The sequence below is a fragment of the Pleurodeles waltl genome, chromosome 4_1, assembly GCF_031143425.1.
Source record: "Pleurodeles waltl isolate 20211129_DDA chromosome 4_1, aPleWal1.hap1.20221129, whole genome shotgun sequence".
Classification (NCBI taxonomy): Eukaryota; Metazoa; Chordata; class Amphibia; order Caudata; family Salamandridae; genus Pleurodeles; species Pleurodeles waltl.
Window position 1 is genome coordinate 635,487,401 of NC_090442.1, and position 20,122 is coordinate 635,507,522.

General features: G+C 44.4%; 1 protein-coding gene across 8 annotated transcripts in view; it reads left to right on the forward strand.

Annotated features, from left to right (window-relative positions):
- USP15 (ubiquitin specific peptidase 15) overlaps positions 1-20,122 on the forward strand; it is a 617,233-nt gene that overhangs the window by 73,118 nt on the left and 523,993 nt on the right. Inside the window, exon 4 of one of the 8 annotated variants that reach the window (XM_069229076.1) lies at positions 19,306-19,411. The exons of the other annotated variants lie outside the window; for them this stretch is intronic. Coding sequence (XP_069085177.1) covers positions 19,306-19,411 — 106 coding nt within the window. The remainder of the gene's footprint in view (positions 1-19,305; positions 19,412-20,122) is intronic. 8 annotated transcript variants of the gene reach the window in all.

The following is a 20,122-nucleotide window of genomic DNA, read 5'->3' on the forward strand; positions in this document are numbered from 1 at the left end:
AAGCTTTCATGTAGTACAGCATACCGGAAGTACGGGAGGAGGAGATTGGGAATCTAAACTATGAAGCTCAGAAGTGCATCAGGTCATAAGTCTCAAAGCTGTAGAAAGGATTGAACACAGATCATGAAAGCTAGCACTTCTTAGTAGATTGAAAAATTATTATCATGGTTTTGGTAACTAAACCAATCTGTGATATATGACATGGGGTGCCCAAAGCTTTCTGCCTCACTTCCAAGGAGTTCTGAATGACTAATGATGGCTATGGATTTAGATTTTTTGTAGTCTGCCATGTGAAATTAATTTAAACATGGTATGCAGTAATGTGCTATATACTGGAAAATATTCATGTTTAAATATACGTTATATAAGATAATACACCAGGTACTTAGGTGACATGAAAATATGGGAGAAGCAGAGCATTATTATATGGTCAAAATTCTGAGTCCTGTAAGTGTAGAAAAAAAGCAACACTGACAGTCAAACCAAGAAGGCAAATGCATTATCAGTTTTTACTTTATACTATTAAGTGTAATAATGCACAGATGCAAAAAAATGGTCCTAAAAGGGAACATGCATCCTTTAATACAATATGAAATTCAATTTATAACTAAGATACCATTGTACATAATTTTGAAGTAGGGATATAATTTATCGTACAGTGAATGGAATTCATTAATGGTAAGTACATCTTTGGTCTTACTGTATGATTCATCCTTAAACTTGCAAGGTTAGCTATGACTGGAAACTGTTTTTGTATTCAATGAAGATTACTTGTTACAAGCTAAAGGTACTGCAGTGGGATGCTCCATTGCCCCACAAATGGCAGTACTTGGCAGAATTTGAAGAGATGTTTCTGTATAATAGCAACCCTTTTGGCCAGAAGATAACAACTTGGTACCAGTTTATTGATGTTATAGTCTACATTTGAATAGGATGGTCTAGAGGATCTGCATCCCTTTTTCGAATGGCTGAACACCAGAACAATAGACGATAAAGTCAACATTGTCTCTGATAAAAGGAAGATCAACTTTTTAGATGTCACTGTGATGCAATTGGCTAGTTTTCTACCCGCCACTCTCTGCACAAAGGCCACAAACAGAACTATCCTCCTACGATATGGTAGCAATCATCTGTGAAACCTGTATGATAACCTGCCCTTTGGGCAGTTCTTGAGAACAGGTAGAAACTGTTCAATTAAAGAAGAATGCTTCAGACATGGAGAAGAACTTTGTAAAAAATTGAGCCAACAAGTGTATCCAATAAGCGCAGTTTATCCCATGTGAAACACTCTTAGAATGCTATGACCAAACTATAGAAGAGACCATATTTGAGGACAAAGGGGTCAAACTCCCCAACCTCCCTCCCCCCCAAAGTAATTTATTAGTGCAAATATAAAAATGTTATGTATGGTAACGCTTGCCATGAAACTAGCTGTACATTTGTTCAGCAAGCCAGGAACTTTGTTAAAGAGTCAGCCAGCATAAGTCACACATCGTAAGTAATGTCAAACCAGCCCCACTTGTCAGATATTTTAAGGAGCATGGACGAAGAGAGCAAGATCTCAAATTGTCCATCATTTACATTATACAGAAAGACAACGGGTGGCAACATGGAAAGACTCTTGTTGAAGAAAAAAGCAACATTAATTTTGAAATATGACACTATCCATTCTGGCCTAAACAAGTTATCAGAAATTCAGAGAGTATGGCACAGTCTAATTCTAGTCTCACCCACTAGTATTACGCTTGAGGATCACCATGGTTGCCACCATGGTATAACCTTTCCATCTTAGAGGTGGCTGTGTTTCCACACATCATAGAGGTGGCTTAAAGCTGTTTTCCTCCCTCCCCTTCAATAACTATGCCAATTTTGGATCCGTCCATACATTCAAGTGACTTCCACTTGTGGTTCCCCCAGTTTTCAGGTGCTTAGGCAGTTTGAACATACAATTAAACAAGTGGCATGACTTGAGACAATATAATCTTTTTATGGCATTATTTGTTCCCACTATATTCATTCACACAAGCTGTGGCAGCTGGGTGATAGACTACAATACCTGGGAGATCTTGCAACAGACAGGTGTGACACGCCAAGCACCTTTTCTGAATAAGGATGGTCCCGGGACAGACGGAAGTGGGTTCCAACAAGTACACCATTCAGATCACTGTTCTGACCCCGGACATCAGAAAGTAAACAAATTGGTCTTCCCTGAATTACGCAGGTGAGTGCTCCATCTGACTCATTAGTATAATGCAGGCATCTTAAAATCATTACAGCATTATTTAGATGTTTGCTTTTTTCTTTGTATTTTATTGAAGCAGGAGGACCTTAGATAACTAAACAGCGCCTACAAAGGTGAGCCCAGTATGTGTTTTTACTACAACATGATTTTTACAACTTTTTCATCTGCAGTTATGCCTTTCAAAGGCTCCGTCTTTAAAAAAAAAAAAAAAAAAAAAAAAACATTCTTGAACAGCCACACTGGAACTACCTGATCATACATGTCAGAACAGTTTGGGTGTTTTACTGAGGCAGCAGGACCTTAAATATTCACTCTACCGCTGCAAAGGTGAACCCATGATATGGTTTACTCCAGCATGATTTCCACTATAGTGTTACCATCAATTACACTCCTCAGAGTCTCCCCAGAAAATCCAATCCATCCTCACAGTTTCAGGTATGATCATTATTGAAAGTACCTAGATGAGTGTGATCCCCTTTTTCTCATACTTTTCTCTGACTTAACCACTCTTACATTCATTTTTATTACAGAACCCTTCCTTTATACAAAGATGGTCATCACATGAGAAACAGGAAGTATGTTATTTGTCTTTAAAACTGTCACAAACTTCCACACCAACTTCCAACATAGTTTCGACGTACATTTTAGTGTGACTCTTTAACTCCAACATCAGACTGTCAACAGCCCCTGTCTTGAGGAGACTTCAGAAGGGCAGGAAGTTGAAACGTGCTGACAACTAGATGCTCAAGGGAACTGGTCAATAACAAAGTTGCCAGAGGGTTCCATTCTACTCAGTAGAGGATACCATAGGCCAAAGTTGGTCCACACATAGACCACGGAACATTTAAAGTGGGGTGTCGTATAATAGAGAATCTATCCTCAGAATTAAGGCCCTCATTATGAACACGTTGGTAAAAACCGCCGTGTTTATGCTGGCCGTATTAGGAACATTCCTGTGGGCCAACGCCGCCGACAGGAAGGTCTGGCTGGGACATTGAGGGCGCCACCAATGCCTCTGTGCGGTGGGTGCAGCTGCACCTGTCGCGCATTTCCGGGCAGTGACCTGCGCGATTGGACACTGCCCTGAGCCCCTGCACTGCCCGTGCCAAATGCATGGACAGTGTGGGCCCCCAAGGGGTGCCCCGGTGCACCCCTTCCGCCAGCCTTTCCCTGGCGGAGAAACTGCCACGGAAAGGCTGGTGGCTGAGGAAACATCTGAGGGGCAGCACCGCAGCCCTGTTGGATAATGTTTCCGACCGCCGCCAGGCTGCTTAACTGAGGCAGCCTGGCAGTGAGTGAGGGCTGCCGATGGTGGCCCTCATGGGTTACATTATATGGCGGTGTGGCCCACCATGCTGGCTGGTGGTTTTACTCGCCACTGCCAGCATGGTGGACCACACCGCCACGTTCATAATGACCACCTAAATCTTTTTTTTTAAATAAAGGACTAGTGTTAAAAAACAAAGACTGTCTTTTGGAATTCTTCCATCTGTGAATTACTCATGCAGCATTATTCAACTTTGGGAGTCATGGACCAACCTGAGTGACTCACTTTGCACTTTGTTTAGGAGCACATTTTTGCACAACTCATAGCAAACATGTCAAGAACTGTTCTTTAACTTACAATGTGCTCTGACCTATCTGTGGATAAGTTACTGGAACATGTTAAGTAAAATATTAAATGTTAAGTATGACATTTTCATTTGTACACAGTAGAACCAGATGTATTGTAATGGAAAAAATGTAAGCCTAGAGGGGAGGCATTTATTTTGACACTGAGCCCTAATTACGACCCTGGCAGTCTTCAGACCGCCAGGGCCACTGTGGTGATCTGACTGCCGCCAAAGCAGTGGTCTCAACGCTTTGGCGGTGGTCAGACCGCCACATTATGACCTTGGCGATTGGGCGACGTCAGACCGCCAGCACCGCCAGTTTCCCTCCACTGGAGGGACTGATGGTGCTGGTGGTCCTAATCCGCCAGGGCAGCGCTGCGTGCATCACCGCCTTGGGGATTACGACCCCACCTCTCCGCCAGCTTTTACATGGCAGTTGTACCGCCATATAAAAGCTGGTGACGACGGAGTGCAGGAGGCCCCTGCACTGCCCAGGCACCTGGCATGGGCAGAGCAGAGGCCCCCATGGACAGCCCCACAGTGCTTTTCACTGTATGCATTGCAGACAGTGAAAAGCGAAATGGGTGCTGTTTTACCATACGCACTACAACATTGCCACAGGCTCTATTATGAGCCAGCGTCAATATTGTGGGCTGTTACCCGCTGGGCCCACTCACGCAGTGGGGAACTCCTAAAATGGCCTGCAGGAAGGCGGCTGCTCTGGCGGTAACCTGACTGCTGGAGTTTGGCGAGCAGCCTTTTCCGCCTGCCAAACTCTTAATGACCCCCTGACTCTTAGTTATCATTTTTTGAATTACTAGCATGCATTAAACATGTTTTATTAAATAATGCCTTAGACAAATGGTAATTCAATTTGTCCTTTAAAAATTGCACAGTTATTTTGGAAAACATCCTGTAATTTTCTTACTTTTTTTAAATTGCACATTTTATTTGGATACATTTTATTTTTAAAACCGTCACCAGTGATGCCTCCATTCTTTTGCATGTATAATTCTTGGTGAATTGTAAATGGCCACAGACTGTGAAATTTAGCACACATGTGGACAGATCTTAATATTGGAACCACTGTAATTCAAACTGAGCTTACTTTCTTTCTTTCCTTGGAGTATTTCCTTAGTTCTTTAGAACACCCTCCCTAATACTGAAGGCTTTGCACCAATGAGGCATCTATATTATGATGTAGAACCTATATGTATGGATGCATATGTTTCTTTGCAGCATATAATCCAATTTGCTCACTATAAATTGGAACTGAAATGGTTTATGCTGAACAGCATTTGGACTACCTTTCAAACACACAAAATAAACATGAAAAACTTGTTGTCCTTGACCCCAAACAATGGGCATCACTACGAATTTGGCGGTCTTTTGGCAAGACCGCCGCGGTGGCAGCCGCCAAAAGACCGCCATGTTGGTGGTCATCTGACCGCCGTATTAAGAGTCACACTGTGAAGACAGCCAAAAAAACAGTAAAAAATCTGAAACCACCAGGACACTGGATGGCGGAAAAGAGGCAGTCCCACCAGCAGCGCAGCCAGTCCGACAAAAATCCACCCACCAGATTACGAGCCACAAATCACCAGTGGTTCTTCCATGGCGGAAAACCATTGACAGTGCGAACTGCAACGTCCACACACCCCACACATCTACTCACTGCACTACATAACACACCCCCACACAACCTACAATCCTTTGGAACAAGAGCACCATTCTGAGACACCAAGAGCAGCCAGACAGCACCCTTACACCATAGGCTCACGAACACATTACACTCAGCACACACTAGCACATTATACATGTAACAAGCACAGACAATCCACTACAAACGTCTCACCCTCACAACGCACCACCCACACCTCACCAATCACCCAACACTGCACCCTTACACTCACAACACCCCCACACACCGTCTGCATAACCACTACCATGTCCCCACAAAAACACCCACGTTTCACTGACGACGAAATGAGGGTCATGGTGGCTGAAATTGTCGGGATAGAGCCACAACTGTTTGGAGCACAGGTCCAACAAACATCGATTGGCAGGAAAATGGAGTTGTGGCAAAGGATAGTCTGCAGGGTCAATTGAGTTGGCAGCCAGTCCACGCTCAAGGGACGACATCATGAAGAGGTGGAACAACCTACGGAGGAAGGTGCTTTCCATGGCATCACACCACCAGATCACCGTGCAGAAGACTGATGGTGGGCCCCCACTCCCTCCCCCACAGTTCACATCTTGGGAGGAAAAGGTCTTGCACATACTGCATCCAGAGGGCCTGACTGGAATATGTGGGGGACTGGAGTCTCGTAAGTACCCACAACATCCACGTTACACATTAGTCTTGTCTTGCATGCTACCTCAAAAATCTAATACTCCCTAATTAACTGGATGTCCCAATACACCTACCATCTATCCACCCAATGGCCCTTACCTGCATGCCACCACCCCACTCAGCCCAACAGCCCCCCACAGCCCTGCGCAAATGCACGTCAACTACTGACTAAGAATATCACTATACGACTCCCAGAATGCACAAACCACCAATGTGAAAACTTGTCATGTATACAACACATCACATGTAATGTATGTACATCTAAAATACAAGCCACACCATCTAGATTGTTCTAGTGAGGACCAGTACATGGCAATGACAGCAGTGCAATGGCACACTCACAATAGTTACAAAAGCAAAACACAGCTCCAGCTCACTTACCTTTCCTAATGGTCACTGATCCATATCTCTGAGCGTGAAATAGACTGACCATTGTTTGGAAAGTAAGATGGCAGACTCCATGCACATGCAGAAAATCCAGAGGCATGACTATTACCTTTGCATACTCACATACTGTGTTCCCACTAGGACACCATTGTGCAATATGCAGCTATAATGTATGACTTCTAGAAAGCCTGACTAATCACTGGGTAACAGAGCTGAACAGTCATGTCAAGTATCAGACAAACCCATAACCCATCCGCAGTGCAAAATGTACCATACTTGAATGACAGCTCCCAACATGGAGCATGGAAATCAAGTCACAGAGTTGTATCTACAACAAAGGTACGCTGTGTAGCATCTGTCAGTGTCATTGCAGGGAATCATGTCAAGCCACTGTCTGCATCTCACAAAGAGCTAACCAAACACCCTATCTATTCTGACCTCTGTCTCTCCCTCCAAAGGTAACCCTGCCATTGCCACCATGGAGAGGATACCAGAGACTGACAGTTCGCCTCAGGATGAAGGCCTAGTGAGGATAACACACTGGGATGTCTGGACAGTGACGAACAACCTGGCCCATCTGGGACACCTGGTCAGTCAACAACTCCCTGCCTCACCCTGCCCACATCAATCCCTCCCACCCTATGGCCATCCACGTCACAACTAACCAGTTGCCCCCAAATTTGTGTCCCAAGGACTGTTCAATCAACTGTGTGCCCCACAGTATAGGGACCTGAGTCAAACCTTGACACCCCAGACAATGATGGTCCTGCTACCACTGGAAGTGGACACACTGTGCCAGAGGCACAGGCACTAGGGGCAGGGTGTGTGGGCGGGATGCTGTGTGTTAGAGGATGGATCCCTCCGAGGGACTCCACTGACCAGGAAACCATCTCAAGTCTTTGGAGCATTCCAAAGTTCCCAGGACAGAATGGGCCAAATTATCACCATGGTGGGGGGGGGGGGGGGGGGGGGGGGGGGGCGGGGGGGGGGGGGGGGGGGGGGGGGGGGGGGGGAGGGGGGGAATCAAAGGCTGCAGAGGGAATACCACCAGGAAGTCATGCAGTAGTGGTAGGCACATAATGCCACCATGGCTTCCATTGCACGGGTGCTGAGGGACATCAACACCACCCTGCTTGGTTCCTCAACACGCAATCAGGCCCCTTCCACTAGCAACGTAACATCTGCCCGATCTACATCAGCGGCAGCTAGAGGAATGGAGGCCCTGCAAGGGGAACCACATGCCTCAGACACACCAACCTCTGTAGCTCAAGACCCCCCCACCCCTCCCCAAAGGTGGACGTCCACCAATTCATCTGGTTGAAGTAGATGCTAAGACCAAACCTACTGCCAGGAAGTGAACCTCTCCTGATTTGTCATCCTGGTGTGCCACTGAGACACTCTGTTGATTGTTCTGAGACATTACTCCATTTCCCTATGGTACAAGGACACAGTACCTTTGAAACCAACTGTTGTAGCAGCTATTCAAATGAATCCATCTACCATGACTTCACTCGTCACCTTTTTTTATTTGTGTTCACATTTAATTTTACTTTTACTATCCTGAAATGCACAATAAATCACATTTGGACACAGCTATTCTTTGTGTCTTTAATGTAACACCAACATTTGTCATGTTTGCCAACTGTGGTCTGGTAATGACCCCCTGAATCGAACAGGCAGTATTATGGTAATCAGATTGAGGCTCCATCAGCAGGAGACACATGACCACAGAAATGTCTCTGGGCAAATGTCAGAGAGGTTGAAATCCAGAGACACAGCAGGGTATAGTCTGTATTCCAGTCTGTAATTAGAGCATGACAGAGAGTACCATCAGGAAGGAAGGCATGGTGGTATACTAAGCACATTTACAGGTAATATAAGTCGTGCCCATGGTAGATTACCAACAAAGCAGGGGCACCCAGATTGGACCAATACCAGGTACAGGCTCTTCACATACCTATTCCATAGCTACACAATCACATATCCCATGGAACACACAAATATCATCACAGAGGAACACAGTACTAAAACCATACACAAACAAAGGCTCCATACCTGTAGGATTGTCAATCACCTTTGTCAGTATACAGTTATCTGTACCTTGGACATTAACATCAGTATACAAACACAACTAGGTGCCAAGCTCATCACCAAGTACTCCATCCCTTGTGAAGGCACAGGCCATGATGCAAACATCACAAATGGGCCACTAACTACAACTGACACATAACAGACATTTCGCCCCCCCCCCCTCCCCCCCCCCAAACCCCACTGGGAATAGGAAAGGATTAAGCATTCACAACCCCACTTGCACAGACGGAGGAAGTACAAACAAGATACCACCCACTGTACCTACATCAATATTATCACTTATCTGTCTGGTACACCTCTCATGACTGTTAGCAATTGCCATTTCCTAATGACAATGAATACCTCAAACCTAGTTTGCAGCGCCAAATAGGAAATTACAGTATCATTGAGTGGAAAGAAAAGAGGATAGTGGAATGCCACACACATAGCTGATGTAGGAAAGCTGGCTCTGTATATACTATATCGAAATGAGATTGAGTGTGCACAGAGTCCAGGGGTTCCCCAAGAAGCTTGATATACCAGCTAGATAATACTAATGCTCTATTTGTTGTAGTGTGGTCGAGCAGTTAGGCTTATCAGAGCCTAGTGTTAAGCATTTATTGTACACACAAACAAGCAATAAGTGAAAACACACACTCAATGACTTAACTCCAGGCCAATAGGTTTTTATATAGAAAAATATTCCTTTGTTAATTTATTTCTTGAACCACACAATTCATTAAGCAGGTAAGTACATTTAATGAAAGGTACTTTACACAGTAATACTTGAAACTTTGAATGAAATCAACAATGTACACAGTTTTTTTAACATGTCAAAAAGATATTTTAAAAGTGGACACTGCAATTTTCAACAGTTCCTGGGGAGGTATGTAAAGTACAGTTTTCGAGGTAAGTTAAAAACTTATGGGTTCAATCTCCAAGGCATAAGTAGCCCACCGTTGGGTGTTCAAGATAACCCCAAACACCCAGCACTAGCAACACAGGACCGGTTAGGTGCAGAGGTCAAACAGGGGCCAAAATAACATTGGCCCCTATGAGACCGGGGGTAATCCGTTTCCGATCTGCTTGTAGGTAAGTACCCGCATTGTTGGAGGGCAGACGAGGGGGGTTTAGAGGAGTACTGCAGGGGCCCCAAGTAGGCACAAAAACCACACTCTCAACGGCACTGGGGTGGCCAGGTGCAGTGTGCAAACAGGGCATCGGGTTCTCAATAGAACTCTGTGGAGGGACCCGGGGAGAACTTAGGCGCTGCAGGCAGGGCACCGGGGTGACTCTCGGGCAAGACACTGACTGGGCAAGGGTGAGGGCCACCTGCTGGTCATTGCTGCACTGGTGGTTGGTTTCTCTCGGGCCTGGGTGCAGTGCTTCTCCAGGCGACGGATATATTCGTCCCAAGCAGTCACAGTCGGTGGTGTCATCGTGGTGTGTAGAGAGGTCAGCCCAGGGTGAACACGTTGTCTGAGTCACCTGGGGATCCTCTCTGGCTATATGGTTTCTCTGGACATGGGCCGGGGGTGTCGGGTGCAGAGTAGTTGGACTCACACTTCTGGAGTGAGGTGAGAGTCCCTTTAAAGATGGTTTCTTTGTCTTCTTTTTGGATAGGTCCACTGTCCACTGGAGTTTCTTGGTCCTCGGTGATGAAGGGAGTCCCCTGGAGGCTTTTCAGGGGTCGCTGGTCCTTCAGAACGCGTAGCTTCTTTTCTTGCAGCTTTTTGAAGCAGGAGATGGGCCGGTAGTCAGTTGTTGTCTCCTCTTCTCTGTGGGGTTTTCAGCTCAGCAGTACTTCTTCTTCATTGAGGTTGTCAGGAAATCTGAAGAGCTGGGTTCAGGGTTGCCCCTAAATAATACATTTTGGTGTGTGTTGGGGTCAGAGGGCAGTAGCCAATGGCTACTGTCCCTGAGGGTGGCTAAACCATCCTTGTGCCCACTCCCTCTGGGGTGGGGGCACATCCCTATCCCTATTGGTCCTAATCCTCCAAAGCAAGATGGAGGATTTCTCAAGGAGTGGGTCACTTTAGCTCTGGAAACCTTTGGGGTGGTATGGCTGATGGGGTGACTCCTTGTTTTTCTCATTATCCCTTCGGACTTGCTGCCAAAAGTGGGGGCTCGTCCAGGGGGAGGGTATCTCCACTAGCTGGAGTGCCCTGGGGCTCTGTGACACCAGGCTTGAGCCTATGTGGCTAACCACCAGTTGTTACAGTTTCTGCAGGGGGAGGTGTGAAGCACCTTCACCCAGGACAGGCTTTGCACAAAGGCACTCACCCCATGTGGTCAGAAACCCGTCTGGAAGTGGCAGGCTGGCACAGACCGGTCAGCCTTGCACTAGCAGTTGGGCTAAGACACAGGAGGCATCTCTAATATGCCCTCTCTGTGCATTTTTCAATAAATCCCAGTGTGGGTTTATTGTGCTGAGAAGTTTGATACCAAACTTCACAGTATTCAGTGTAGCCATTATGGTCCTGTGGAGTTCGTGATGACAAACTCGCAGACCATATACTCAGTGTGGCTACCCTGCACTTACAATTTGACTTAGACACTGTATGGCAGTGGTCGCCAAACATTTTAATGCCGCACCACCCCAGTTGGAAAATAAAAAAATCATTGCACACCCCCTCAGAAATTTTCACAATTATTTTTATAAAGAAGGCAATGTTTAAATATGTCTAGACCTATTTAAACATTGCAGTTAAGTACTGTTTCCTTTTTAAAAAGGCAATAACATGCTTCTGCTTAAAACAAAGGCCTGTTATCCGTATAATGCTTCTTTTGGTCAGAGTCTGGTGTGCCCCCTGGGACTATTTGAGGCCCCCCGTGGGGGGCCCACCCCCCGGTTTGAAGACCTCTGCCTTAGGGCCATCACCCTGCCTTACGGCTGTAAGGCCTTCTAGAGGGGTGACTTAACTATGCCACAGGCATTGGTTTGTAGGCATTGTACTCTGAGGGGAGTGCCATGCCGACCTTCGTTACACCCCACTAGTACACACAAGCTGCAAAGCAGTGTGCATGTACTGAGTAAGGGTCCCTAAGGGTGGCATACTACATGCTGCAGCCCATAGAGACCTTCCCTGGCCACAGGGCCCTTGGTACCAGCGGTACCTTTTACAAGGGACTTAACTGTGGGTCAGGGCTGTGCCAATTGTGGAAACAAAGGTGCAGTTTTAGGGAAAGAACACTGGTGCTGGGGCCTTGTTAGCAGGGTCCCAGCACACTTCCAATCAAAGCTGGCATCAACACTAGGCAAAAAGGGGGGGGTGACCATGCCAACAGTGGCATTTTCCTACAGCTCTATACTGTATTCCATTACAGAAATATATGTTAGGATCTGGTGTAACTGTACATAACAAAGCTCAAAAAAATGTACTGTACACTTAACAGCCTATCAGTCAGCATCCACAACTCACACTTAGTCATGGGAACTCATGACTCCCCCACTGATGCAGCTAGTCAAGAGGTGTAATAGCTGACATCTACTTCAAGTTGTACACATACAACACATCAGTAGGTCCACTTCACATACCTGTATGTCATTTGAAGTACTGATTGATGAGCTCTGCCCTAGAGTCACCTGACCTTCTTCCTCTGGCTCCTAATCACTTGCCATATCTGCATTTCCACCCACAGCTCCAGCTGCCTCCCCCTCATATGCAATCAATGGTATCTGACGCCTCAGGGCCAGATTGTGGAGCATGCAGCAGGCAATAATTATTTAACATGCCTTTTGGGGGGGAATAGAGGAGGGCTCCTCCATATAGGTCCAGGCACCTGAATCTTGCTTTCAGGAGCCTAAATGTTTGTTCAAATACACACCTTGACTTCCCAAGGGCCTCATTGTAATGGAGTTCCCCTGGCGTGGCTGGGTGTAAACAGCCAAGGATGATTTGGATAGCCGGAGTCACCTGTTTACACAATGGTCGAAAACACATTTGTTGTATGTGAGACTGGCTTGATTGTGATGACAGGAGACATAACTCGCAGGCACACACCACAAAGCACACTTACCAAGCAACCAGGCCCTCTCGGTTGTGCCATTATGTGTGGGACTTTTTGTTCCGCATGATGTAGGAATCATGCACAGATCCTGGAAACTTGGCTGTGACTTGTGAGATGTACTTGTCTGTCAGACACACCACCTGCACGTTGATTGAGTGGTAGTTCTTCCTGTTCCTGTACACTTGTTCTTTGGCACTGGGAGAGATGAGGGCTACCTGGGTGCCATCAATGGCTCCTACCACATGAGGAATGTGTCCCATATCATAAAAGTCTGCCTTCACATAGGCCAAATCCGCACATTGGGAGATATGCCATAGGGATTGCAAATGTCCGGCATCAGATCTGGCTCCAACTGTGTACAAAGATCCACGATGGTCTGACGATTCAGACGATAGGTCTGGATGGCATGCCTGTCCTCTATGGTTTCCAGTCCTAGTAGTGGCGGGTACAGTGGTGGGTGTCTCACTCTCCTCATGGCAGCATGACTATGTAGAGAGAAGAGAATTTGAGTTATGCAGTATGCACACATCATTAACCCAGTGTGAATTATCTGACACCTAACATCTGTTTAGGATGCTTAGCAGTTCTGAAATATGCAGTACAGCCCATAGATATGCACAGATTCCAGCATCAATACTGCACATTGGCTAACATGTTGATGGGAATGTACATGTTAAACTATTTTTGTGTATATGTGTGTAAGATATAGCTGTCCTGCACTATTCACACAAATGTCTTGTAACCTACCAATATCTACCCATGGCCAATGTCTCTGAGAGTAGCTTTACATAGTTCTCACCATTTATACTCTCTCATCACGTAAACTGCTAAATATATGACCATTATGTTGCACATACATGATGGCACTACGTATGTATCTACACTTCTTTTGGTGGTATAGGTGAATGATGCAAATTAATAAACACATCCATCGATGAAATGTGCTCAGAATGGCAGGTGCCTGACCTACTGTACTGGACAGTTAAGAGTGACCTAAGTCCGCTGGCAGAAGTCGTCATGGCGGTAGGCGGACTCAAAAGCCGTGCAACCTGCCATTGGGTAACATTGCTGCCTTTGGCAGACTTGGGCCACTAGCGATGACCGCCGGCAGTGGCAGTCCTGTACGTGCCGGCCGTGACAGTCATTTTCTGCAGTTTTGCTCACTTGACTTCTGATATGTTGACAGTAAGACCTCCATGACGTGAGCTGCTGTGTACTGCCTCTAGGATCCATCGTGCCACGTTCTGCAGGTGATAGAGCCCCTGCCTTCACCCTGGAAGAACTTGAGAGGCTGGTGGATGAGGTCCTACCCCTCTATGAACAACTATATGGGGCACCAGAGGAGCAGGTGAGTCCTGTGCCTTAGCCATGTGTGATAGATGGTGTGGGTGTGACGTTGCATCGGCTGTGTGCACTAGCGTGGGTGTAGATGCATGCAGATGGCATGATGTATAGGCGTGTGTGCTGAGAGGATGGATATGTGGGCCAACTAGCTGTGACTGGTGTGCACTGATCACTCCTCTTGGTATGGTGCCAGTATGCATGACTTTCTCCTTATGCCTGTGTCATCCATGCAGGTGAACCCTCATCAGAAGAAGTAGATCTGGCATGCCATCGCTAAGCAAGTGTGGACCCTGGGGACCCTTAGCCAGCGGAGCACCCATTGAAGAAAGCGGTGGGAGGACCTGAGACTCTGGGCCCGGAAGACCGTGGAGGCCCAGCTGGGGATGTCCTCCCTTCAAGGGAGGGGTGCCCGTCAGACCCTGACCTCCCCAATAGCCCGCATTTTGGCAGTGGCCTGAGGTGGATGGGCATTTGAGGGCAGCACTCAAGCCACAAGCTGTGAAAATGTAGGAGTTGCTACATGTATATTGACTACAGGGATTACATAGTACTCTATTTGCCTGACTGAGAGAGGGAGATCTAGCCCTAGGCTATCGCATGTGTAAATATACATCTATGTTTGCATGTGGAGATGTGCAGTTGACAGTGGCACGTGTCTCCACCCAGCCATATATACATCTCTGTAGCCTGCTGTAGCAGCCTACCGGTCCAGTAATTCCTGGTCCATGAATCAGGATATATGATTATGTAGCTCTATGGTGGCAGACCACTCACATTCATGTGCATCATCTGTATTTGATACAGAAATATGTACAAATCTCACGATGACGGAAAGAATATAATCCTTTATTTGAATAGTTTCCAACTTCAAGTAACATCATAACAACCCCCAGCAGAAGCTCCTCACTCTACCGTTCCCAGCTCCTTCTCCACTCCTTCTAGAATCCCCACACTCCATTAATTCCAATTCCATTCCTTCTTTTGATATCATTACTACACCATCTTCCCCCCATACATCATAATAACAAAAGAACAAAGATAGTTTTAACAAATAATTAAATAAACATATCCTATTTACAAGTTATATCAATATGAAACATTCAATAACTGAAAGTACATTCAATAACTGTATTGTATCCCTACTTAACTTTGCACAGATTTCCTGTACTCCATTCTCTCCCATCATCCAGCCTAACTACAGATTTGAATGTCTTCACAACTTTCCGTGGTTCACAAAATCTACTTTCCCCCTTCCTTATCACACCATGTTTCCTTACTCTCACCCAATCACCTACCTCTATCCCCATGTCTTTCACTTTTCTTCTCATATCATAGTTCAACTTGTTGCGTTCTTGACAACCCATTACTCTCGCCCTCATTCTTTCACGATCCACCCACACTCGTTTCTTTTCACACAACCACCAAGGAGACTCTTTCGTCGCTGGCTCTCTCCCTTTGAGAGCAACAAATGGTGCCACCCCCGTTACAGAATGCGGTGTCACTCTATGTGCCCATATCAACTTATTCAGCTCTTCTTTCCATCCCAGTCTATTAGCTAAAGATAACTTAATATTTTCCATGACTATTCGATTAATTCTTTCTACTAAACCATTAGCTTGTGGTCGAAATAAAGCAACCTTCTCATGTTTGATTCCCAATCCAGTGAGAAACTCTGTCATTTTCTCAGACACCAATTGCACCCCATTGTCAGTCACTAGAACTTTGGGTGCACCCTCCTCCAAAAATATATTCCTAAGGAATTCGATAACATTGTCAGTTGTAATATGTTCCATGCTCTTAACTATAAACCATTTACTGTGGTAATCCACCAAGACCACTAAGAAACGATTCCTTCTTCCAAGTCTATCTACAGGACCAACAAAGTCCAAAGCTAATTTCTCCCACGGCCTCTCAGGAAATTGTACACACCCCATAGGTGGCTGTCTGACTATTCTAGATTTGTCACTGTTTGCACACGCTGCACATTCACTCACAACTCGCTCTACATCTTTGTCCATTCCGGGCCACCAATACGAATGTCTTAGCCTCCTCTTTGTCAAACTCCTCCCTAAATGCCCCTCATGAACAATTTTTATCAACCTCATCCTTAGCTTCACAGGTGGTATCGCTTTCCCACGTCTAAATACTTTTTGACCGTGCACACTTAGTTCATCCTCTACCCGTAAATATAGTTTCAGATCTTGTATATCACTTTCCAACTGACCAGAACCACTTATACATTTCTTTAGTGCCTCATACTCCTTATCATCATTCATGGCGTCCTCCCACTCTTCTTGCTTCAAGGTGAGTTCATCATCTATCAAAAATGCTTCTACTTCCATCTCATCCAACACTGAAGCCTCCTCAGGATGTTCATCAATCGGCATGCGTGACAAGCAATCTGCTACAACATTTTTTTTACCTCTCACAAATTCCACCACAAAATTGTAATCGATGATACTAATTAACCACCTCGAAATTCTAGGTGTCATACTACCTTCTAAACCTCGACCACTCTTGAAAACTTGAAGTAAAGGTTTATGATCTGTGCGAATTACAAAAGGCAGTCCCACAAATAATATCTATAATGATTAATACCCCAACAACAAGCTAGCGCCTCCTTCTCAATGGCAGAGTATGAGCATTCTGCTCCTTGTAACCTGCGGGACGCAAACCCAATGACTCTTTCTTCTTTGTCCACTACCTGCATGAGAACTGCACCCAATCCTACACCACTGGCATCTGTCATTAAAATTGTTTTCTTATTCACGTCAAAATGTCCAAGGGTAGGCGCAGAAGCAATTGAATTCTTGATCTTCTTAAAAGCTAATTCACATTCTGCTCCCCACTCAAACATTGCTCCTTTCTTCAATAACAATCTCATTGGTTCCACAACTCCAGCAAAATCATGCACAAATTTAGAACAATATTCGGCCAACCCTAGAAACGATTTAAGCTGATCTTTGTTACCTGGTCTTGGTACCTCGCTAATCGCCCTTACAATACTTTTTTTAGGTTTTATACCTTCTGCAGACACCACATGACCTAAATAGTTCACGCTACTCTTCCTCAACTGGCACTTTTCCTTTCTCACAGTCAATCCATGATTCTCAATTCTTTCCAACACTTTCACAATCAATTCATCATGCTCTTCTACAGATCTCCCAACTATGATAATGTCGTCTTGGAAGCATAATACATCCTTCACCCCCTCAAAAATATTATGCATAATACGTTGAAATACAGCAGATGCGGATGCTAACCCAAAAGGCATCCTACAGTAACGATAGGCACCTAAAGGTGTTACAAAAGAGGTTAACGGGCGTGAATCAGGATGTAGATCAACTTGATGGTAAGCTGCTGACATGTCCAAAACGCTAAATACCTTTCCACCTCCCATCATACTTAACATTTCCGTGATGTTGGGCAAGGGTTGTCTATCCACCCAAATGTTCTTATTCAAGTCCCTCAAATCTATACATAAGCGAATCTTGTTTTCATCCTTGGGTGCTACAACAATCGGTGCCAACCATTCCGACGACTCTATTGGTTCTATTATTTTCTCCTGCAATAATTTGTCAATTTCTCGTTGAAGAGGTTCTCTCATCATATACGGTATTGATCTTACTTTGTGTACAACTGGAACAGCATTTTTTCTTAAGATTATACGGTGTGTGAACTTTCTTAATTTTCCAAGTTTTTCAGTAAAGACTTTTGGAAATCTTTCTATTAATTTTTTCCTCCATTCTTCTGCAGATCCTTGAGTTCCCATATACTCAACATTTGAATCTTCCCCAACAATAACTGGTTCAGCAGCGTTTGGATTGAGAACGATATTTAAATCCTTCTGATGCCTCCATCCTAATAAATTTGATCCTTCAAAAGTTACGTATACCTTTCCATATACACCATTCCCTCTAAAAATAATGTCCATCCATTTAATTCCTGCAATGTCAATTCTTTTACCACCATAACCTACAGCTCTCACATCTGCAGTCTGTAAATCTTCAAACTTTTCTTCCAAGATTCCCACATAAACATCCTTAGATATTAAGGTATACAAACTCCCAGAATCAACAAGCATCCTTACAGTTTTAGTTTTCAGTGTTACATCGCAATGAGGTTTTTTTGATTCACATTGGCTTTCACGCTTTAGGTTCACACAGGCCTTTGATTCTCCATCACAGTACTTGTTACCTGAAATACTATTGATAGTTAAAATTATCTCTTCTTCATGTTCACCTTGTATGTTATCAATTGACTTAACAGTCTTATTCCAAACTTTTCCCTTTGACCTACACACTTTGGTCAAATGGCCACGCTTTCCACATGTTCTGCACGTCAAGGTACGAGCAGAACATACAGGACTAGAAGCGATGTGTCCCGGACATCCACACCTATAGCACAATATATAAAAAAAATTCCTTTCCCCCATGCTACTTGCAATACCCTTTTCATGTTTTATTGTTTTAAGCTGTTCTACTTCTACTGTGCTCTCTTTAACTGACTCTCTCATGTGCACTTTAGATTCAATTCCCTTTATCCAAGCTTCCGTATGCTCCATACTTCTTGCTATTTGTATTGACTCCTCTAACGAAGGGTCAATAGATAGCAGTTTCTCTTTTACTTTTTTATTATTAGTGCATCGCACTATTTGGTCACGAATGAGAGAATCAGTCAAATCCTGAAAGTTACACGTTACTGCCAACCCCCTTAGTGCAGCCACATAAGTCATCACATCTTCGTCTAAACCTTGGACACGCAAGAAAAACTTATGACGTTCAAACACAACATTAATCTTTGGTGTAAAGTGTTTTTCCAACATTTGTAAAGACATATCATAAAGATTTATAGGTTGTCCTTCGCCAATGCCCAAGGATACTTCTGGCAAGTCGTCATATATCCTCCTGCCTTCAGTTCCAAGATGATGCAATAAGATCGCCTGTTTCCTAAGAGGACTATATTTATCACCTCCAATTGCCAATAGATAAGTAGTAAAAATGTTTTTACACCTCTTCCATGGAATAGATGGTTCACCTGGCACCGGTAAGAAACATGGTGGAGCAGAAATACTTTGTTCAGCCATGCTCATGAACAAATAAAAATAACAAATTACCAAAATTTATTAAAATAACAATCTAAAATAATTAAATAAAATAACAATCTAAAATAAATAAATACTATGTATATATATATATATATTTTTTTTATGTTTTTTTTTTAGTCTTTCTTTCTAAAGCTCTCAACAGTCTTTTCCCTCTTTTCTTTTAAATTCGATCCTTTAGTGCTTTCTTAGTTATCACGGCGTCCACAAACTTCAGTCCAACTTTTATTTCCATGCCGTGTCAAAGTCCAAAGATCAAAACCACGAGAAGGAAATCCCCGCACTAGGTAAGGATTCGTCTCTTTTTTTTTTGTTTTAAAATTGCCGAATGAAATTAGTCAATAAAAGTTTATTTAAAGCAGGCCGCATTCACCGCGTACGCTGCAACTCAGTACGTTGTGCTGAGACTCGACTTTCGGTGTGCCGCGTGCGCTGGATCCAAATTCAAAACCGTGCGCGAGAAACAGCACGCACTGGATCCTGTTTGCTTTCGACTTGTGCGCGAGGGATAGCTTGCGCTAATATCGCTCCAACTGCCTCTCCTCACCGTTTGCAGGAAATAGATGTGACAATCGCGTTAAGAATAAAAATACACTCTCTACTCTAGTACGAAGTACACGGAAATACTTCCCCGATTTAATTAATTAGTTATAGATTTGAATAAATCGGGCAACTCCAACAGTTAGAAAGTTACATTAAAAGTCTTCTTTGTAAATAATGTAACGGACGTTCAGTACTATGTACGCTTCTCCATTAAGCTTCTGTTCTTTTCTTAATAGGTCGCTTAAATACCTCTTAATTTCTCTTCTTCTTTTCTCTCCTTATTTTATCCAGGGGTTTGGGGTTGTTGGTTCTCCTTGTCCCTCGTCGCCAAAATATGTACAAATCTCACGATGACGGAAAGAATATAATCCTTTATTTGAATAGTTTCCAACTTCAAGTAACATCATAACAACCCCCAGCAGAAGCTCCTCACTCTACCGTTCCCAGCTCCTTCT